The 23,478-nt window shown below is 37.5% G+C and overlaps 1 protein-coding gene across 6 annotated transcripts in view; it reads left to right on the top strand.

Annotated features, from left to right (window-relative positions):
* Positions 1-23,478, top strand: part of KDM6A (lysine demethylase 6A) — a 151,815-nt gene that overhangs the window by 13,889 nt on the left and 114,448 nt on the right. For all 6 annotated transcript variants that reach the window (XM_054400007.1, XM_054400002.1, XM_054399979.1 and 3 more), the window contains exon 3: positions 18,266-18,374. In XM_054400007.1, the coding sequence (XP_054255982.1) occupies positions 18,266-18,374 (109 nt within the window). The remainder of the gene's footprint in view (positions 1-18,265; positions 18,375-23,478) is intronic.

The following is a 23,478-nucleotide window of genomic DNA, read 5'->3' as shown; positions in this document are numbered from 1 at the left end:
GGAATGTGTGTGAGATTGAAATGGAAGGAGGGAAGAAAGAACAGATGGATAATTGTGGACTGTGAGTAGTGGGAAGACTGCTAACACAGGAAAAAGTAGCCAAATAGTGTTTCTGGAGGTGTCTCAACAAGCTAGAGAAGACAGCCCAGGTATGCAGTGGGGTCGGAGTTAGCATGAAGTGGGGCCACCTACTTAAATTAGAAGTTACATGTTTACCTCCTCACATTTAAAACTACTGTAACCAGTGGAAGGAGGATCTCCCGGGATTTTGAAAAGCAGCCTGCGTTTGGGGCTGTCATTAATTGTGCACTCTAAATAGAGGCCTCTGAAACACGAAAGGTTTTGCTGCCGTCAGGCTATGTATTAGGTAGAAGAAAGATGATGAGAGGGTGGAGAAGGCTTGCAATGCTAAACTTGGGTTAAGAAGTACATGTTATAGTAGCATTGCCTTTTTTGGTCTTAGATGACACTAAATTCAAAACTTCCTGTTGTAGCAGAGCAGTATGTCATACTTGTCTTACCTGCAAGCTCATGCTGGATACAGACTGACTGGTTATTTGCATCTGGCACACGAGGGCATGCAGTGGTTGTAAGTCAGTCCTGGAAATGAATGAGAGAGAAGCCCCACCTTTTTGGAGGGAGTTTTGAAAGCACGACGTGCAAGTCCCTTTAAACTATAGCGGAGTTTTCAGGAGTGGGGAGGGCTAGTGATGGCTTTGCCGTATGTGGGCCCCCCTGGAATGCTACAACAATCTGAGTAGTTGTAAGAGAAAGGACAAAAGAAATAATCCTTTCTCCCCTGCAAGTTCAGTGGAAACAGTACAAAATTTTGGGTTTATGCAGGTTTATTCTGTGGTATCTTATGTCCTTTCAGACTGGTTTAGCAAGACTTGTAAAACCAGGGAATGAAGTTGTGCTTATATATATAATTTTAACTTTGACTTCCATGAATGACATTCCCTTGTTTCAGATCCTCAAGGTGCATATGCACATTTTGGTACTGTCTGCAACGGAAGAGAAGTTGCCTGTGGCCTTCCTATGGCTCAGTTCTTAGGCTACTTTGCAGAAGACTCAGCTCCACTTTTTTCCAAGTGTGATTTTTTTTTTTTTTTTTCCCCCATGTTCAGTGATACACTTCTCTACACCAGCTTTGAAGTTTGTCTGTCATCCTTGCGTTATGCATTCTTAGCTTACGGTCATAGTGGCTTACATCTCTCTGAGCCTCCCACCTGCCTGTACAAGACAGTGCTAAGTTGTAGTTGTTTTCTTGAGGCACAGAAGTGTTCTTCAATTTGATCATGTTAGCAGTCAGACTCACAACATTTCTCAAGGGAAAGTCTGTGTTGTAACTCTACTAACATAAAACAATTCATATTTTTCTGCTTAATACTTCGATAGTAAAATGCAGCTACCCATATTGCAGCTGGAGTACTAAGAGCTGCTGCCCAGTGACTACTGTCAGACCTTTGTGGACAGAACTGTGGTTACATGTATTTCCTGTTTTCAGGATGTTATTTAGTTGCTCTATACCTTCTGGAAGGCCTCACAGAAGATTCTACTTGCTAACAAACTGTGTTACATTTTATTGACAAAGATATTTTCACTTAGTATTTTTATACTTAGCATGTGACTGAAGACCTGTTTCACCAACTTAGAGCTACAGTTTCTATTTAAAAGGCATATTACATTTTCAGATAAACTTTACAAAAATAGTGATTCACTATAGTCATATAGCTTTAGACTGTGTCCAGTTCTGGGCTCCTCAATTCAAGAGAGATGGTGAGGTACTGGAACATGTCCAGAGAAGGGCAACGAAGCTCTTGAGGGGCCTGGAACACAAACCCTGTGAGGAGAGGCTGAGGGAGCTGGGGTTGCTTAGCCTGGTGAAGAGGAGGCTCAGGGGTGACCTCATTGCTGTCTAGAGCTACCCGAAGGGAGGTTGTAGCCAGGTGGGGGTTGGTCTCTTCTCCCACGCAACCAGCAGCAGAACGAGGGGACACAGTCTCAAATTGTGCCAGGGGAGATATAGGTTAGATTTCAGGAGGAAGTTCTTCACAGAGAGGGTGATTGCCTGTTGGAATGGGCTGCCCAGGGAGGTGGTGGAGTCACCATCACTGGAGACGTTCAAGAGAAGACTGGATGAGGCACTTAGTGCCATGGAATAGTTGATTGCTTAGGGCTGGGTCATCGGTTGGACTGGATGATCTTGGTCTCTTGGAGGTCTTTTCCAACCTGGTTGATTCTATGATTTTATTCTATGGTGAGGCTAGCTTTTTGATAGTAAAAGGAAGTAGCAGCATTAGGACATCAATACTGGAAATAACACTTTTCAAATTTTAAATTATCATGCCAGATTTAGACTTGGGTTGATGAAAACGGGTAAGTTATTTGATTCTTGAGTCCTGAACGAAAGTGACAGGAAAATCCAATGGTAATGCTGCATTTGACTGGATCTGTTTCTTCTGTCATGTGTGTCTGATTTTGTTGATAACATTGCTGTTTTGAAGAGGAAAAACTGGCATTCATGCACTCTGTGAGAGTTAAGAACATTTAAAAAATTAGGTGACAGTGGATTTTTTTTATGTTTTGGGGAAAAGTTTGAGTTAGATGCCTGCCAGATAGGTAAGTGACACAGCAGAAAGCAAATTGCATGCTCCTACCCATTTGAAAGTGGGTGGGTAGAACATCTTAAGAGGGGAAAAAAAAAACTGTGAATGATTACTTGGAACATACTGCTTTCAAAGAACTTTGTGAGACAGTACCTTAGCATTATAAAACTTTTATAAGTACCCCTTCTAGTGTAACCTTTGTGATTCCTGAACACCTACTTTTGTTGTAGTATATTATTGGTAGCCATTGAGGTTGGAGAGCTGTTCACTCTTTTGGTGTGATCCTATGGGTAGCAATGACTGTTGGACACATGGCATTGAAAGCCATTTAAAAAGTGTTATCCAGTCTCATTTCTGTTGCTAGTTGGATGGGAGGGGATGGGGAGAAGTTGTTTTTTGTTTGTTGCCTTTTTAAGTGGTTTGTTAACAGGAATTTACAAACAATTGTTTGTTGGGTGGTATTTTTTTGGTTTTGTTTTTTTTTCAAAAGGACTTAAATTTTTTTGCGTAAAGTTTTGGAGGCACCTAATGGAACATGTAATGCTACTGGCTTTTTGTGAATATTCGGACCCTTTTTTAGTCTTATTTTCGTTTTCTGGGCAGTTGCTAAACAGAAACTTTCCTTAGGATAAAATTACTTTGTAAGCAAGTTTGGAAAGGCAATTACCTTTGTATAAAGAAATGCTAATTTCTTTATACAATGAAATGGGATAGGAAGCCTCATTAGGTGATACTGACATAGCTGGAGTGTTAGTACTTGTCGGAGTAATGCTGAATTTAAAGCCAAAATAGAATATGAAAGACCATAATAGGTAAGTTTGGTTCTTAATAAATTAAATATATCTGCCAAAAGATTGCCTTCCTTCATTAATTAAAATTAAAACTGGAGATCCTCTAGAGAGACTCCAAGACTAAATCCCACATGTATTTATGTTGTTGAAGCTGGCGAGGTTTCAAGTATTGTCTGTGGTTATATTCCCTGCTTACAGACAATGTGTTTGCCTCCTGTCTGGACAGCAGGGATGTGGTAGTTCAAAATCTTAAGAGGTTAGTTCAATCTTTTTCACAAGCTTTCCAAAATACTTTTATCTGGAAGTGCCACAAGGACAATAAGCCTCCTGTTTCACAGTTTAGCTCTTCATGGGATGTTAGGGGTTGGAAGGGACCTCTGGAAATCCTGAGTCCAACTCCCCTGCCAGAGCAGGGCCATATAATCTAGCGTGGGTCGCACAGCAACACATCCAGACAGGTCTTGAAAGTCTCCAGAGAAGGAGACTCCACAGCCTCCCCAGGTAGCCTGTTCTGGTGCTTTATGAGCCTTGCAGTAAAGAAGTCTTTACTTGTGTTGAGATGGAACTTCCTACACTATGGTTTACATCCATTGCCCCTTATCCTATCACAGGGTGCAACTGAGAAGAGACTCGATGCTACGTAATTGGTATTGGTCTGTAGCACTCCAATAGAAATGCTTTCAGAAGTCCTGAGCAGAGTTTTTCTTAGAGAGAGACAGAAGAATACATAGTTTTGTATGAGAGCTGCCAGCTGGTTTTGCAGCCTGTCCCTCCAAGTTGCAGGCAGTAGTGTTACGGGTGCATGCAATGCCATAACATTTATGAAAATCACCATCTTAAAAGTGATAGAGTACTTAAAAATACCCTTTTGCAAATGCTGTGCAAGACCCTAGTTTTCTGATTTTTTCAAAGACTTTTGAAATTTTTACTCTAAATTTATACACGTTTGTGTGTCAACACTGTTAAGCTGAAATAACTCTTCTCTTTCTGTGGTGTTTTTCCTGTTGGTACTTGTTGGAAATAGACATACTAGATTTTGTTTTGCTAAGGTAAATAATTTGAGCTGTTTTGACTTCCTTTTGCAAGAGACTCTTTACTTTCCTTTTATCCCTGCAGTTCTTTTCTGAGTTTATTTATGTGTATCTTTTCTGAACATAGGGAAATTGTATAGAATGCTGTAGATTAAATCTGCTGAGATGCTATTAATATTTCTGCTTTTAGAACAGATTGTCTCCTGTCTTTTCTACTGCAAGAGTTTGGGAGCATCAACTGAAATTACCAGGGAGCAAATTCAGAATAAATGGACAATGATTCCTTGGAATTAAATCTGTGGAATGGCTTACTGCTGAATATTGTTAATGTTAAATGAGCTGTCATGGTTTTAAGAAGTGGTGGGGCAAATTAATGAAAGGAAAATCCATTAAGAGTTAAGAGCAGCAGTACCACCTGTGCCCAGGAAGTTCCTAAACCTAAATTGCTGCAGTCTGGGAAAGTCTTAGGGGGAAAAAAAAAGCTAACCTTATACTTCTGCTTATTTTTCAACAATATGATTCATGTAAAAGCTGTGCTAATCTTTTGTTACTGCTATTTTAGTACCTATGCTGTTGAAGCAAATAGGAAGATAAGATGTTGCACTAAACTGACTGGTGGTCCGCCTTATCATGGGCTACTTACTTTATCAGATATTTGTTGGAAATTTATCCTCTGTTGAACTCCAGAATTGTGTATATACTTTTTTTTCCCATCTGCCTTATGTTGGCAGCATCTATTTGATTTGTTGCCTCATAAACAAATAATTAATGTATTTGAAGTTTTTTTTTGACTAGTTTCAGTAAGCCTGTTGCAGAGTTCAGAATCTTACATGGTTGTATGATGTTTTACTGCTGCATGCCTCCTAGATTACCTTTTTAAAAATCCATCTGTGATGTGCTGATGGGTGTGTTTTCAAGAATTAATGTCCTTACCTCATTTGTAGTTGATAGGCCTAAAATCATACTGTAAATTCAGTCCAAAGGCCAGTATCTTATTGCTGCAAATTATGGAGATAATGATAGGCTCCCACCAGTAAGTGTACGTAATATTACAGCAGTTCACCTTTTCATAATTATTTAATATATTCAACATAAAATGAATTTTATTTAGTTTCATCTGGCTCATAGTAAAAATGAGAGCATGTTGAACTGTTTGTGAAACAGGCGCAGGAAACCTTGATCCAGAGACTCAAGTGTCATTCCATTACTACACAGGAGTGAATTTAGACAGATTTATTTATGCCTGCTGTACATTGTGTAGTGTAACTGTACTGCTAAGTGTTATGGTGATAAGGAGAATGGAGTTGAGTTGCTGTTCCTTTAAGTCTGCCTGAGTGTGGGAAAGACTAGCATAACATTGGCAGCCAAGTCTTTGCATCTGGTGAGGCAGGGAAATAAAATTTAACAAGAGCTGCAAACTTGCATTTTAATATTCCACAAAGACTCAGTTTTTCAAGTTACCTCACCATAAAAAAAGTTTCAAACCTATTTTGAGTATACTGTATTTTTTCTTAGAATGAATTGAGGGTCAGGTCTGTGTGGTTTGTCCTATTAGCCTGCAAATAGACTAACAAAAAATTTAAATTTTAGGCCAACAAATTGTAACACTTAGTTCAAATTCACCCTGCCTCTGCTCTGAATCTAGGACTTCTTGTCATTCACTTGGCTTACTCACATGCTTCATGGTTTTCTGCAGGGCTGGGCCTTCCTGTCTTCAGATGTTAAAGAATCCGCTTAAGGAGCATTTCCACCTGCTTAGCATGTAGAGAAGAAGGAACTAGATGATAGTTCCTTCCAACCAAACTATTCTATGATTCTAAGGGACGGTACTTAAGAGAGGAAGCCTCCCAGTCTTCTGTGCATGTACTGTCTCCCCAGTCAGCGTTCCCTGTCCCTGCCTGCTGGTTGGGGGATCTTGTTCACTAATAGCTATTTGGTGCTAATTGACCAAGAAGTTGGAAGTAGTTGCAGCTTTTCCATTTGCTGAACAGCATAACTGACGTTGTTACTTACGAGATTTTTTCCTCTGAGCTTCATCCATCTCATGAGATGCCAGTTCTCCATCCTTGGCATAAAGACAACATAAAGAATCTCTCTTGCATGCACAAGTGTTACTCACATTTCCAAGCTTAAGCATAAAGCTTAACACCTCATGTTGCTTGCACATGACAGGCCACAGTTGGTCCAGAATGACAGGTTTTGCCTTTTTTTTTTTTTTGATATAAATAAATCTGATATGGCAGAAAGCAATGAAAAGGAACTTCTGTAGTACAGTTGTGTGGTGGGTTGGAAGTTCCCCCCAACATGAAATTGCCAGACCAGCTCAGTTGGAAGCGAATGAAGCTGTATTTACAAGCTACAATCTAAAATGAAATGCAATGAATATGTACAAAATATACATTATTTACAATTTTTAGAAAGCATAAGAACCCCCTCTGGACAAACCAGGGGGCTAATAATAGCTTCCCCACTCCCTGCTCCCTACCCCCTTGTACATGATAGACAAAGGGCAGAGCGTTGTTTGTTAGTACTTAGCCACAACAAAGCAGTGCAGCCAAGGTCAGCAAAAATCAGCAGAAAAACCAGCCAGAGCAGAGGAAGCAAAAAGAGGAAAAGTTAGTGTACACACACTAGTTTATGTCTGTTCCTGTCCAGTGGGATTATTTAGAACTTACCATTATTTTTCTTTTTACGTTCAATGGTGATTTATTTACGTTCTATTACATCCTGTTTGAGATCTGTGGAAAATTTTCCAGGCACAGCCTGAAATTGCCACAAGTTGACCCTTTAAAATAAAGGGCTTAAAGAGATTGATGTTTGGGACTGACTTGCATGCTACCTGTTGCATTTTTAAATGTTCTTAAGCTCTTTCACCTTTGTATATTTTACCCTTCCCAAATATTTTCTTCAGAGGGGTAATCACTTGTTCTTTTAGTAACTGGCTTGATTGAAGTGATTATTATGTGAAGATGCTAGGTGTTGGGTGAGTAATAATGGGGAGGCTGTTGTGCTGCCACATGGGGTAGTTCTCACACTATTAAAAGATCTTTGGTCAGACCGTTGAGGGCTTTGAAGGTGATTTTAACATTTTAACAAAGATCATTGTCATTAGTAGTTGTGTCATGGGAGGCATGAGTATGCCCTGTACATCCAAAAGGAAAAGAGTCACCTTTTTGACGTTGAGGAACTGTGTTTCTATTGAAAAATTCTTGAGTGTCTTTATGTTATGGGTCACTGTCAGTGCATTTTTGCAGCTTCAGTTTGGTTGCATTTTGGAAACTATTTGGAAACTAAGGAAAACCTTAGAAGGATATTTGATTATGTTTGCCACTCTAGGAATTTATCCTTCACCTAAAGGCCTGAGTCATTTACAGCTTCATTTGAAGCGTCAGATGCTTTGTGAGTCCTGTGTAGTAGAGCGTGCTCATCAAAAAGAAAAGCTTCTCAACAAATGTCTGAAATGCATATAATTTGGTTATTTCTATCATTATTTCATTTTAAATGCAAACCCTACAGTAATTTGCCTTAAGGAGATCTTCAAAGGTGTATGAATCACAGACAGAAGCTAGTTAGTGAATGGTGCCAATAGCCATTGAACTTCCTGATGTTGAGTGCTGTACTGCATATCTCTTCTTTTGGAATACTTTGTTGCATTTCAGATCTGTGGCAATGGAGTTTGCAGCTCTGTGGGTTTTTAAAATGCTTGATAATAATTTGGTTATTCAAAGTATTTTATTTTCTCTCTGGCTCTGAGAGACAAGGAGTGGTTTTAGCACTTAAGAGATGCTGACCTAGTTACTTGGAAAGGTACTGTAGGTGCAGTAATGCCAGGTTAAAGATTTGAGTTTTGTACTTGATTCCACTTACATGGTGCATTCTTTAAATTTTAGCATGCAAATAGACTAAGTAGTAAATAAATGGCCATTAGCTATTTTCTCTGAAGCTTAGGACTGGCAAATGTAATCAACAGTGTACCTGGTTTTAAGGCAGTTTTGTGATGAACTCATAAAATGCTATAATTATGGTTTGAAGATGAGGTTGCTTTTTTTTTATTTTTTCAATTGTTTCATAATTTTTACCTTATGCTGTTAAAATTGAAATGTGATGCAAGTGTAACTTTTTTTTCCTAATAAGAGTAACATACTAAGGAGTTAGGCATGACTGGTTGTAAAAGCCTGTGTTACTGAGCACTCTTCTATGTATGGTTTGAATTGATGGTTTCTTGTCCACAAGTATTGGTGTATTGTGCATTAAGTGGTTGGAGTACATGGTGACTGAAGGTTAGCTCCAACAGAATTGGATATTGTACCTTTTACAGCTGGACATAGTAGAAAAGAGTGTTTGCAAATCCTTCTGCTGGAAAGAACAGCAGCATGATAGAATAGAGAAAAGCTCGTTATTTAGGCTGTGTTTGTTAGTGTTCAAAACGAATGGTGGTGTGGACCCAAACTCTTCAATACCTTCCTCTAATGGATTGTGTTGCTCTTTATCCAGTTGTTTTTCTTAAATCAGAAAAATTCACCTTGTTTACACCAGGTGGGGAAAAAGGATAGGTGAAACTGAGGCACTTGCTATAAGTATGAAAAACTCAGATTTAAATCTTTGTTTCGTATTAGGCATTTTATCCTCGATAAAACTATCTAATAGGGATATGCAGTGTTTGGTTGTGAATTTTTTTGTGCATTTTTCTGTTTGTCACCTCCCCCCAGTAATAGAATTGCTTTCTGATTTGCTGTATTTACTAGGAGATGTGTTCTTTGAAATATGCTCTGCTCTCTTGTGCTCTCTGAAATATATATAGACAGACATAGAGGAGTGACATTGTTTGATAGATGCATGTTTTTCTGCTTGGTCTTTGTTATTGTCCATCTCAGTGTTAGCAGCCAAACTGAATATAGCTTAAGAAGCATTATTTGAGAAGGTTGTCTTCTATCCAGCTCCCTGGGAATGTTAATGAAAACAGTCTGTGTTGACAACCTGAGTAGGTATTTTACCCTGCAGCTACAGGACTCTTGTGGATGTGTTGCCTGTGAAAATTCGGTGCAAAGTTGTACTTATAAGAAGACACTGTTGGCTAGTTCCTTAGCAACGTTTGAGTGAATTATCTGTATTATCATTTTACTTGGTGTTTAGTGCATATTATGATGCAAATGCACACTAGTAGCTAATACAGTTCAGACTTGAACTTTGTAGGGCATAAATATCAGCTGTGAAATCTCTGTGAATGTACTACAAACACCTATTATTGCTACATACTACAAGCAGACACCAGCTCTTCCATTCAGAAGTGATACTGATCATTAGTTGTGTGACTACATCCAGAGGACTATATTCCTTTTATTTCTTCATTGCAATTCTTTTTGTTCAGACTGCTGTATGAGGTGGGAAAAGTTGAGGGATAAGGCTGTGTGTTTGCAGGTATTAGCAGAGAGGAGAAACATCTTTTGATAAGAACAACTGCAGTGCTTTTTGAGGTGTTCACTGAGCATAAATTTCTCCAAAACTTTTTCTTCCTTTCCTCTAATCAAGATGATTTTCATACATGGTTGGTTAAAATAGTGTTGTTCACTTTTTTACGTGAGTGGCCCATTGTCTAAGCATAATTAAGCAGCCGCAAGAGGGGTTTATATGAATGACAGTGGAAAAAGAAGCATGATAGGTGGCGTGATACCTGTATGTGAGATTTTGGCAACATGGTGGAAAGTCTTTGTGAGGCATCCTTCCCTGGTGTGCTAGCTGTGCTAAACTTGACAAGTACCGACATTCTGAGACTCTTTGAAATAATGGTATTTCAGTGTTTGAAACCAAGTTCCTTCCTTTTCTTTTTTTTCTTTTTTAAATCTTAATTGTTTTAATGTATCTTTATCAACTTCATGTTTTGTGGTGCTGAGATCTCTGTAGTAAACAACTCCTGACTTACCTTCATCTCCATTCTTCTAAAAAAATCTTCTTTTCCTTATTTCAGATTAAGCTACCAACAATATTAATTTCTGAAAACTGAGCCATCTCTGATGCTTAAACACTTTTGGAACTCAAGTTTAGACAGCAGGTTTAGCAGAGCAATTTGTGGTAGTTTTAATATTATAGTTCCTTTTCTGTATCACCTTCTATTAAGAAAACGGGTCTGAAGCTAAGTGTTTTCACAAATACATGCTTGTTGCATTAGATTTTGTAGAAATTCTTATGCATATGTATGTACATTGTTCTCTGTTTAATACTTTTTTTTTTCACCCCAAGCTTCTTTATTCATTGCTTCATTGTTGTCTTTATACTTAGTAGCTGGTAGTGCTACATTTCCTAGGACTTGTCCTGGGCAGTTACTCAGATTTAACCTTCGTATTTTTTTTTTCTTAAGATAAACCAGGCAGCTCCTCATGCATGCTGTGGTTTTAATTGGTCTTTTTTTTAATGCGTGTTGATACTAGTTATATTTCCAAAATGATCTGCTTAATGAATTTGAAAATGTCTGTTTATTTGATGTCTGATTATCTTACTAAAAATGTATATGAAAATCTGTAGCCTCCTAAATACTACTGGTTGAACATTTTCAAAAAATATGAGTTTATCTATCAAAGTAAACTGTCTAAATGTTCTGAAGTATGACATGCTTACACCTCATTTGTGATGTTCTGTGTTGGTTTAATTAAGAATTGCTAGAATAAATTGAGATTTAGTAAATCTTAGCATATGGTGAACTACTCATTAAATGTAGAACAATTTCTAAATTAAGGTACTGCAGTTCTACCTGAAATAGAATTGCTATAGTAAAAAAAATTCTTGTATTATCAGAGAAAAACCAGGCATTTCAATTATCTATGAAAAATCTACTGCTACTATAATAAAAAATATTTTTTTTTTAACAAACAAGCATGCAGGATTTGGAATGATGACATTTCATACAAAATTTGTTGTAATACCCTGAGTCTTCAGATTATGATATATTTTTAGGGACAGAACAGTCTATTTACTGATAGTTTAGAATTTGTTTTAATTTCCTGTATGTTGCAGGTGTATCTGTACATATATATCTATACTTGTAAGTATATATTACTGTATTTAAAAGAAGTAATGTGGAGGGTTGCATATTAAAGGTGATCTCAGAATTAGTTCAGAGTGATTCACTGAGTTAACTCCAGTTAACAAATTTTTCATTAAAATGCAGTTGGTTATGGACACTGTTGGGTGTCAAGTGAAGGGGGGCAGGCTCTTTTCAGTGGTTCACAGTGGTAAGACAAGGAACAATGGGTTCAAACTTGAACATAGAAGATTTCAGCTCAACATGAGGAGTAACTTCTTTACAGTGAGGGTGACAGAGCACTGGAACAGGCTGCCCAGGGGGGTTGTGGAGTCTCCTTCTCTGGAGACTTTCAAATCCGACCTGGATGTATTCCTGTGCAGACTACCCTAAGTGATCCTGCTCTGGCAGGGGTGTTGGAACTGATGATCTCTTGAGGTCCCTTCCAACCTCTGATATCCTGTGATACTGTGAAATGACTAAGCTTCCTGTATTTTTCTTTGAGAAGCCTACGCTGTTGAGTTTGCATCTGTCTGGCAGCAAACACTTGTAAATAATGTCTTATAGTTGCTAATAGATGTTCTTTATTCAATGGTGGCAAATTGGTGTGTTTTTTTTTTTTCTCCCTCCACTAAAATGTCACTTTTCTTCATTGATCGTTGATATGCCTATGTTGTGTTTTGTATTCTGATCTGCAATTCTGAGCTGTTTTTGAAGCAGCATCATCCCTCATTTTTTGATGATCCTTGGCCTCAGAATTATTTCTAAGTTACTACTACTATTTCCAGTTCTCCATCTGGTTGTACCATTTGCTTTGTTGATAATAATTCTCTACAGTAGGGTTCTAAATTGTAATTTTTTAAAAATTTATTTTGTTTTGCTGTTTGTCTCTTATGGTAGTATGTGCTTCTGTTACTCCAGTCTCTAGATCATTTTTGGTTTGTGCTGTTTACCTTTCCATTAGTTTTTGTGTTAATTTTCACTCGTGAACTTCACAACGTTGAGCTTATTTCTGATGGCTGCTTCATCTCTTCTAATTCTAGATTATAGTTAAGATGTAACAAAGCTTTTTTCAAAATGTGGCTGTGATAGACAAGTTCTAGACCACAGCAGCGTCTTTTAAAGAAAATTAATCGTAATTGTTATCATTGTTACATGTGTATCTAACATGTACTACTGCTGTTCTTCTTGCACTGTTTGTTCCTGTGTCCTGTTTTTTGAAGCGGTAGTCATTGGAAAATAAACTGTGAAAAATTGATTATACGTTTCTTGAGAAGTGCATGAGGAGGATCAATTTTCATTGTTTTGTACTATATATTGTCCCTGAAATGGTTAGGACTTTGATCTTAAATATTATAAGCAGATTAGAGTAACTTTCCAGCATACCAAGACACTACAGAGTTTTGCAAGAATAGCATTGCTGAGCCCAGATCACGTTTTTCCTTCTTGAGGCTGAAGTTTGTTTCTAGTATGTTGTACTTTTAACACTCTTACTGAGGCATTTATAGAATGTAGTCCATATATATGAAATAAAAGGAGACTAAACTTGTGTTAAGGTGAGAGAGAATATTTTTTTTAACACAGTATGAGCTTCACAAAGAGAGAAAATATATAAAGAAGCTTTGAAAGCTGTAGTGGGAATTGATATTCAGTAAGAAAATAAGGGAAGTTAAGAGTATTGTGCCATTCATGCATAATATGAGAGCCTTTAGTGGAGGATCTGCTGAATTAATATAGGTTATCTTCAATCAAATACGAATTGTATGCTTTTCTCTGCCAAAGTAAATGAGGTGTTCCTTTGAGTCAGCTACAGCGCAGGAGGGGTAGTGATTATTTGAGCTAGTCATTGATGGGAGAAAAAGTAGTTTTAAGTTCTGAAGAATTCAGGCTTTTTTTTTTTTTTGCCTTCCTTAGCTGACACAAGCCTTGTTCACGGTTTTGTTGTTGCAGCGCAAGAGCTAGTACTGGTGGTAGCCATTTTCATTGTTACTAGAAAGTCATGGGTCTGTTTGGATGAATTTGTGGCATGGAGAAGGGAATGGAAGATAAGCCTTTCAGAGTATTCCCCTCTTGTGCTGCTGAAGTGGGGAAAAGGAGTGCAGCACATGTATAAACTTCTGTAAATATCCCTCAGATTGACTGGTAGTAGATAGTGTTATCATCACTTCAGTGTCCAGTATTGTATATGTAATTACTTTCTTTTCCAGAAGGGGAAAACATTCCTTAACAGCTAACTAACATTCAGTTTCTAAGGATTAGTGTAGTTTGCATGTCATTTGAAGAGTCTACTGTTGTCTCACTTCACAATTTTTCTAATGGAATTTTTTTTCATGCTTCTAGTTCTTACAACCTGCTCACAAATTCAGGTTATTGCTTTCTAGAAAAAAAAAAAAAGAAAAGAAAAAGAAAAGGAACTGTTTGCTTGTTCCCCCTCCCTGATGCAAGGCTTATCTAAATATAGAATAGTATTTTCTATTGTGAACTTTAGTATTCTAAGAACATCTTGAGGCTTTGAATTTGTCATTTTGTATTGTTGTCTGTGTTAAAACACCATCTTTTTCTTGAACAGTTATTTTATGACCCAGTAAAATAGAAATAATTTCTTTCACTTGTCATTACTGTCCAGCTGTTCTCATGCTAACAATTTATATTGCTCCTTATTTTCGTTTTCTGTAGTTGTCAATATTTTTTCCTACGTTTTAAGCAAAAATTTGCTGACTCAATGCACTCCTCTGTTTCTATATCATTGATAGATTAAAAAATTAATAATTAACATTTTGTCGTGTTTGGCCGTTTAGTCCCACTACTTTCATCTTAGTCAATCATGCTTGTCATGGGTGAGAAAGGACGTGATTACATCATCTATTCAGGGAACATGTATTGATTTTTTTTTTTTTCCCCAGTAGCAGTAATTTGTGCTGAAAATACAAATAAGTACAACCAGTGATAATGGTAAACTGGTCCATATTACCTGAAGTAAAAATAACATTGTGCTTCCTTCTCTTTTATGCAGTAGAGCTGTAATGTGTAGCAGTGACTTCAGCATATGGTATCTAGAATTCTGTTTTCCTGTTTGAGTCTGAGGAGGGTTTTTTTATTATAGTTTATTCCCAGCTCAAGGGCTGTCTTCATGAAAAGACATCATGTTAATAGCCAAAACCGACCTTTGCTTTATGGTTTAGTTTGGGTTTGTTTGGGAGGGAGGTGGTTGGGGGACAAGGTTCTTCCTGCAACAGAGGGGAAAAAAATACTCCATTTCCTTTGCCGTGGGAATAATAAGTAGTGAACGTGCAGGGATTTGGTAGTGCATTTTAAAGGTGATAATAGAATGATTTTTTTTTCCTTTTATGTACACATATAAATATTTTGCTAGCTGTAACAAATATACTAAGCCTTTTTCTCCTTTGCTACATTGTATTTAAATGTGTTCTAAGAATTGGTGATTGACTTTGTGAAATCTGAATGCCCTCAGTCATGAACTATGTGATGTCATAAGAGAGGTTTTGTAATCATCATGTCAGAAGTCTTGACAAAAGTATATTACTTCAGTTTGCTTTTAATTAAGCAGGTGGTGAACAAGTATTAGTGTTTGGTTTTTTTTTTTTTTGTTTTTTTTTTTTCCCTATATCATATAAACCAGCCTCTTTTCCTGCAGCCATTCCTGTGTTTGTTTCCTGCTTCTACTGTGGTTGCCACACTCACTGTGAAGCAGCTGTGGGTGATTATTTTGCCCAGTTCCTAAATTCCTCAGGTTTCCCTTTTATCTTCATGCAGTCTTGAACAAAGGGAAGGAAGTGTATGATGTTCTGTAGCAATCTTTCTTTTCATTTCAGGGTTTTTCTCTTGTTAATTTGTCAATACAAGGCTGGCTCCATTGAGTGCACTTACAAATCCATACAATGTGGAAAAATAACTACTTAAAAACCTGTGGAATTTTGAATTCTTCAGTGTCTCAGCATGATTAAAATTCATTGCACAAGTGGTGTCATAGATGGCTTTTACAGTTACAGATCCACTGAAATGAGATCTTCGGATTATTCCTTCAAAGAAACCATATATAGATAGGTATCATTATGATTTCACTCTTGAAAATAATTATTTTCATTCAGCTATGAAACAAATTCTTAACCTATGCAGAAAAATATTTGTTCTTTTCTAAAGAACCTTATGGAGGGGTTTGATGGGGAAGAAAATCTCTTGACCAAATCTGGAGCAGGACAAGTCAGCTTGTCTAGATGAATGTGCTCTTGCTTCTAGGAAGAACAGGAGCCACATACTGATCTACCTGCTCATCCTCCAGAGACTAGGAAGTTGACTTTGGTGTTCCTTCCTAGGGAGCAAAGTTTGGTCTTAGTTTCTGTTTCATTTTGTTAGAATGTACTAGAAGAATTTTGAAAGTTCACAATTTAATTTTTCATGTATACATATTTTTTCCTGATGTTGGGAATAGCTTAGAGGTTAACTGAGAGAAAGTTCTTCAAGGTGTATATGAATTGTTCTTCAAGTTAACAGTTAACTGTTACTTAAAGGGCTAGTTCTGTTTTGCAACTCCTGCCTTGTGCTGATATTACTAAGATGGCTCAGTGGTATCTTCAAAGAGTATTTCTAAGGCAAAAGGAAAATCTGCCTTATTGAGAATTGATCTGAGTTGTATGAAGACTTGGGCACAGCTTTTTGTATCTCTACTATTTGTAGTCTTCAGATACTTGTGATATATCTTTTAATGACAGTTTAATTCCAGAATCATAGAGTGGTTTGGGTTGAAGGGGACCTTTAAATATCATCTAGTCCAACTTAAAAAGAGGCTGGGAAATGTTAAGGATCTTCAGGTGCTTAGTTGTTTAAGTGCATGTGATTTATAATTTCTTTTCACATACCTGTCAAGTTCCCTTTTCAATATCTGTATCCATCTAATTCAGGACATAAACTTCCCTAGCTTCCTCTCCAACTGTTTTGTAAGGTGCCTGTTGCGGCAGCAGTTTCTATATGCTCTTGAACCGTGACTGAATTGTAGAGAACAAAACATTAATTAAAATAAATGTCATAGAATGAATATTCTCTTGAGTAGATGAGACAGGTGTTGCATATCATCAGAAAATGGGAGGCCTATCTGCAAATTCATCTGTAACAGTAACATTAGGAGCACCAGCAAGAACTGTGTTACAATTTGTGCAAATCCAGAGAACAGACCAAAAAATGGGAAGATGAAACAAGGCACAAACCCCAAGATTTTGCATTAAAACATTTGCAGATGGGAATAGATTCAGTTGATGAGCCTGAATGTTGAGAAGTGGTTCATTCACACATAGATAGTAATTTTAAGAAACTCACTTTGGACTAGTGTTCTTTGCTTTCTGATTCCAGGAATCTTTAGATTGTGAGTCGGCTGACTCCAAGAGGTATTCACAGTCTTGGGAATAAAGTGAAAGGATTAGTAGCTTTGATTAACTGTCAACAGAATCCCAGCCCTTCCAGTGCAGTTCATTAGGGCAAAACTTGCAGCATGAATGAGAAATTTCTGCAGCAGTTACTTGATGTAGAGTCAAATACACATCTTAATTTAATGTATTCAGAATATGGGCATATAGCTAGTTTGAAATATGTAATTTAAATGAGTTTATTAAATAATTTAAATAGCGTACATGCAACTAATAGATTTAACATAGATGCTACTCGTTTTTGCAGCAGTATTGCTTTGTTTTTATCCATCAGAACTTTGTTTCTGAAAACAGCCATAGAATAAGGCTATTAGGACTTGAAAATAGGTGAAAGGGTTGTGTTATACATCTCAAGCTTGTGATGCAAGCTGAGATCCACTCATGGTTGCATACACGGCTTTGTATCTATTGAGCACTGCAATTTTACTATGCCTTACTATCAAAAAAATAATTAAGGGATAGAATGGCAAGGCAGAAAACAGGAAATTAAGATACAGATTGGATCGATAATTTGGATTCTTAGCGGGTATTTTAAAATTCTTAACATTTCATTATGTTGTTGCCATTTCTCATTTTGATGATTAATACGGAGAGTAATACATAAATATGGGCAAGATGACTAGTGTTTGGGCTTAAGTAATACAGGATAGATTGATGGTTTTTCCCCCTTTGAATTTCCAGTTTTAATAAAATTATTTAAGTCAGTGCAGCTCATCATTTCAGATGAAGTATTAAAGTCTCTGATTATGTAATACATTAAAATCCAGCAGTTCATAATTGCATCCAAATTTGAAACATAGTCAAACCACAAAAAGAATCTGATCTTTGGAAATAAATGCTAAGGTATATAAGTTGTCTAAGTAAGCGTGTTGAAGTAATGTATTCTTCAGTTTAGCAAAAACTAGTGAAATAACTGGGAGAATGAAATGTGAATCATTTAGAGAAAAAAAACCCCAAACCAAACCATACAGAATGAGAATAAAATCAGAGAGGTTTCTTTCTTGTAGCTTATAAAGAATAAATAAAATCAATCCTTTTGTGTTCTGTTGATTTTTAAATTAAAAAAGTCATATGCAGTAGAGGTTTATTTTATGTTTTGGAAATGGAATGTTTCTGAAGTCTGCAGTAAATCAGAGAAAACTTCCATTGTTCATTTGATGTCAATTTGCACTGGAATTAGTGACTTTCCAAACCTGTTCAGTCTTTAAATACCACTCTTCTTCTTTTTAAGGTAATGCTAACTATGTTTCTGAGAGTGTTCATAGATTTGCCTTGCAGAATAATGAGAAACTATGTTATTTCTTGGAAAACGTATGGAAAAATGTATTTTCTGATTCAGTTAAATACAGACTTTTGAAAACTTTGTATCTCTTTTTCCCAGGCTGTTCGCTGCTATGAATCGCTAATTTTGAAAGCTGAAGGAAAGGTCGAGTCTGATTTCTTTTGTCAGTTAGGTCACTTCAACCTCTTATTGGAAGATTATCCAAAAGGTAAGGTGTTTTTTAGTACTTCTGATAAGTGTCATTGGGGGATTGTCGCTTGACATAGGTGACACAACAGAAATAGAAACATCTGGATAACTCACTGGTTTCTCAGTTTGTACTGTGTTTCAAAGCCCATAACAGACTAAGACTGAAGTGGTCTATGAAAACAGTTATATTCTAACTTCCCGTTCTTTTGTGAACCACTAGTGGTTGACATACGAATATGAAGTTTCTTTTGACTGTATAGTAATAGCGTACTGATTACTTCATTTTTCTGGTTCATTATTGCACAACTGTACAAGCAGTTGAACCCATGTCTCTAAAGGTTTCTTGTGAAGGGTAGGAGACAAATGCACAGGACAAGAGCCTGTCCTAGTTCTTTCAAGTATGTCCACAATCTTAACAGGTAAGGTTAGGCTGAAAGTGCTAATTTAAAAACAAGTCTTCATTAAAAGTTTGTTTCATATTCTGTTTAAATACTAAATGGAAATATGGTTGTATGGGTTTGAGAAGAGCGGGTGGGTATGTGTGTGTTTGGTTTTTATTTTTACGTCTCTGCTTCATTAGTCTTTGAAATTACTTAAATTTTTTTGCTGTCTTTGCAGCCAGTGAACATATAACCTTATATACACTTGTGCTTTGTTGCTTGGTAGAGTGCTTTTTTGATAATGATGTGGATTCCCAAAGATTCTGTGCTGTGTTGCTGACTGAGATACAGGGCTAAATCTTCAGCTTGTGCTGTTTCCACTTCGTATCACGCTGCGTGTCAGGCACAGTGTCTGATAGCCGCCTCCCTTCCAGTGACTGTGGGAGGTATGGATGAGTAGAAAGCCTGTTTGGATCTTGCTTAAGCTAGCTAATTGGAACAGACCAGAATTAATTTTTTTCCAGGGGATGTCTTTTTTCATTGTTGTTGCTTTTAGCTTTAAAATGAATGGAGCTCTGGTTGACTTAGTGTAAAGAAACAAACGCCATTACCCTGAGAATGTCTACTCCCACTGCACACCTTTTTCCAAACACACAAAAAACACTGGTTTGCGGTTACCTTGGGATGTAAAAACAGGAAAATGAATTGTAACTGATAGTGGTTCTAAAACAGTGCTTAGTGTTTCAGGCTAGTTGTGGACCATTTCAAAAGTTTGTCTATGTGTCCACCTGTTCACTATGTCTGACATAAACCAATGTAAGTTAGAGTTCCTGGAACTTTCATTTTTTAGGTTGCAAACATTTAGATTCAGTATTACTAGGGAGGAATTTGTGATTATCTAAATTCATCATAGAAATTCATAAGGATTTGAGTGATTGAAGCATCTATCTCTTGAATATATGGGAGACTTAGGAACCTTAGTACCTACGTTTTGTACCGGCATCTTAGGAACTTACAGCTTACACCTACATCCCATCCAACTGGTGTAATACAACCACTAGCACTGGCAGCTCCAGACGCATGGGAAAACCTGAAGGGAATGTGGCAATATACTGGCTGTAGAATTTACTGAAGAATAGCCTGATCCTGTTTTTATTTTGTTTTATTTGAAGAAATTTTAACCACCCACTCTGCAAATAGCTTGCACTGCTGTTTCTGATTAGCCTAATACAACTTGGTATGATGTGAGTGCAGTGTGGCTCACTGAACATATTTTCCTTGGCAAGGTGGAGCAGGATTGTGGGCTGAACTGCATTAACTCTGCTGTTGAGTTGATAACAGTCAAGAGTGACAGCACTAGGTGTTGCTATGGATCAGAGGTGAAGTCTCCCAATGGGGAATCTGCTTTACACTGTGCATATGGTTTTAAGAACAAGCATAAAAAGTACAAATAATGGTTGAAAATACCATTTCTCCAGAACCGTAAAAAAGGCGTGAGCAGAGCTATGTAGGAAGAAATAGTTAGGTATTAAAAATGCCTAAGTTTAATTAAAATACTTACAAAATGTCTGCTTTAAAGGCATATTTCAATCATGAAAGACAAGAAGTGAAAAAGCCTTGCTAGTAATGAAACATTAAAAAAAATAGAGTATTTGTATTTTCAAAGAAATGGGGTAGTAGGTGAAAATAATACTAGAAGAATTTCAATTAATCAGAAAAAGGAAGTTAAAGGTTTGTTTTTATTGAAGGACACGTGTTCTTGTTCACAACAGTTGTTGAACTCCAGTACCAAAGATTAAAAGTATTATACACAATGAAAAAAAGTAATAAGTATTCTGTGATTAATTCACTACTGTTACTTGAAAGAAGTACAATGCTAGTGTGTTGCATTATGAATTTGAAGTAAAAATAAATTTTATTACAGTCTATAAATTCTTTAATTATCATACATACTAATTGCTATGATGGTTAAATTTTAAATGCTTGGGAATTGAAAAGTAAAGGGAGTTCGGAAATATTTTGATCTTGCTGAGGTGTATTTTATCCAATTTTTAAGTCCTGAAGTTTCAGAAGTGTGAAATGCTGAAGCAGAATGGTCCTTCAGAACCATTAATCTATGTAGTCTGAAGTTAGTCTTGGACAAAGTTGTGGAGCAGTTAATGTGTTTAATGAAGTGAATGTAATTAGTATCACAAGATAGTAGCATGACTAATGCTGAACAACTTCTTTTCCTTGGAAGCCTATTATTTGTTCAATTAAATATCTCTAATAAACGTGTCTATCTTTGTATGTAATGTAGAAAGGTGGGTGCCTTTATTAAAGGCAAATATGATAGTGTTCTTTGCTTAAAAGCTTTTGCAATACAGTTTGTGCAAAGTAGAACAAAATTGTCAGTTGATTGCAGTAGTCCAATCCATGACAAAGATGAAGCAATGCTTGGTTGATACAGATCTGTTAAATTCCAAGTAGTATGGCTTTGATCTGTACTGTGGTTTTTTTTTTGTTTTGTTTTGTTTTTTTTACAAATAGATTGACCAATGTGCATCACTCAGTTGCATGTATTTCTGGTCCATAAGTATTTCATGTAGCTAATATCTTCTTACAAATGTAGCAAAAAAGATTGCAAGTAATTTCTTTACAAGAATTAGGAATTTGAACCTTGAGAAAGATTTGTGGCAGGTTACTGTATGTCATTATTGGAACTAAGCAGCCAGGTTCTTTCCTTGCTGCATGTATGCAGGGGGAATATCAGCTAGGGACAGGCTGCCTTTTGAATGTGGTGTAGGTTGATGGCTGATGCCTTGCAGAAGTCAAAATACATTAAGCATATATATCTAGCATATATGCCTCAAAGTGAGAAAAGGTCCCTTCCAACCTCTAACATTCTGTGGTTTTTGTGTCCCTGGTACAGGAGCTAGGAGGGCTGGTTATAAAGAGCTGTAGACAAGATTTGAAGGGGGTAAGGCACAAAACCAGGCTTGCTAGAAATAAGCCCATGTGTGGCAGCACACCATATTTGAAGGATGGTCTGCTAGTGAGGTTTGTCAGTCTGCCATATCAGTGGAGGTAGGGAATGGAGACCCATGTAGCAGCAAAGAGGCATCACTGATTAGTTAGCAGCCACAGAAGCACTTGTAAACAGGTGGCTGGGAATTAGGACTTCTTCCTACAAAAAGCTGTCCAGAGCTTTAGGCCAACCAAAGTGCACCTACACTAATGCACATAGCATGGGAAACAAACAGGAGCTAGAAGCTATGGTGTGTCAGGAATACAGCATGATATAGTGGCCATCACAGAAACATGGTGGGGTGTCTGACACAACTAGAGTGCCATAATCAATGGCTACAAACTCTTCAGAAAGGATAGTCAAGGAAGGGAGAGGTCTTGGTGTGGCCCTCTGTCGGGGAGTGTTTCAATTGTATTGAGATGCATGATGGTGACAATAAGGTTGAGTGTTTATGGCTAAGAATCAGGGAAGGCCAACAAGGCAGGTACCATGGTTAGGAGTCTGTTACAGACAACACAGCCAGGTTGAAGAGAGAGAAAATATTATTTAGGCACCTGGGAGAAGTCTCACAATCACTAGACCTTTTTGTTGTGGAGGAGATCAACTTCCTAGCATCTGCTGGAAATACAATTCAGCAGAGAGAGCAGTCCTGGAGGTTCCTAGGGTATGTGGAGGATAGCATCTTGACACAGCTGCTGAGAGAGCCAACCAGAGAAGGCACCCTGCTGGACCTGCTTTTTGTGACTAGGCTTGTGGGTGAATGTAATGATTGGGGTCCATCTTGGGCACTGCAGTCACAGAAGGATAGGGTTCTCAGTTGTTAGAGAAGTAAAGAGTGGGGTCAGCAGAACTGCCACCTTGGACTGGTGGGCAGAGTTTGGCTTATTTCAGAGACTGGGCTCATTTTTGGGGCCAGTCTTGTTAAAAATCTTTATCGATGATCTGGATGAAGGGATTGAGTGCATCCTCAGTAAGTCTGCAGACAATACCAAACTGAATGGAAGCACTGAACTGCTCAAAAGTAGGAAGGCTCTGCAGAGGGATTTGGACAGGCTGAATCAATGGGCTGAGGTCAATTGTATGGGGTTCAACAAGGGTAAATGCTGGGCCAGCGCCAGTAGTTGGGTCTTAGCCTGTGTCAGAAATACTGTGGCTAGTGAGGTCCCACCTTGAATACTGTGTTCAGTTTTGGGCGTCTCAGTACAAGAAGGAGGGACAATGAGAGCAAAAGCTTGTCCAGAGAAAGGCAGTGAAACTGGTAAAGGGCCTGGAGAAAAGTCTTACAAGGAGCAGCTGAGGGAACTGGGATTTTTTTAGCCTGGAGACGAGGAGGCTGATGGGAGACCTTATTGCTCTCTACAGCTACCTGAATGGAGGTTGTAGTGAGGTTGGGTATCTTTTCTTCTAATATTAAGTGATAGAACCAGAGGAAATGGCCTCAAACTGTGCAAAGGGAGGCTTAGATTGGATATTAGGAAAATTTTCTTTTCTGCAAGAGTGGTCAAGCATTGGAATAAGCTGCCCAGGGAGGTGGTGGAGTCACTGTCCATGGAGGCATTAAAAAAAAAAAAAAGCAAAAATGTGTGGAAAGGGCACTTCAGGACATGGTTTAAGGGCCATGACAGTGTTCAGTCAATGGTTGTACTCAATGATCTTAGAGGTCTTCCAACCAAAGAAGTCTGTGACACTATGAGTTGTATTTTTAAATGAAGCCTTTTAAAATATTGTAGTAATTT

This window comes from Indicator indicator, chromosome 1 (genome assembly GCF_027791375.1).
Source record: "Indicator indicator isolate 239-I01 chromosome 1, UM_Iind_1.1, whole genome shotgun sequence".
Classification (NCBI taxonomy): domain Eukaryota; kingdom Metazoa; phylum Chordata; class Aves; order Piciformes; family Indicatoridae; genus Indicator; species Indicator indicator.
Note: the sequence above shows the minus strand (reverse complement) of the source record. Positions and strands in the feature narration are given on the sequence as shown.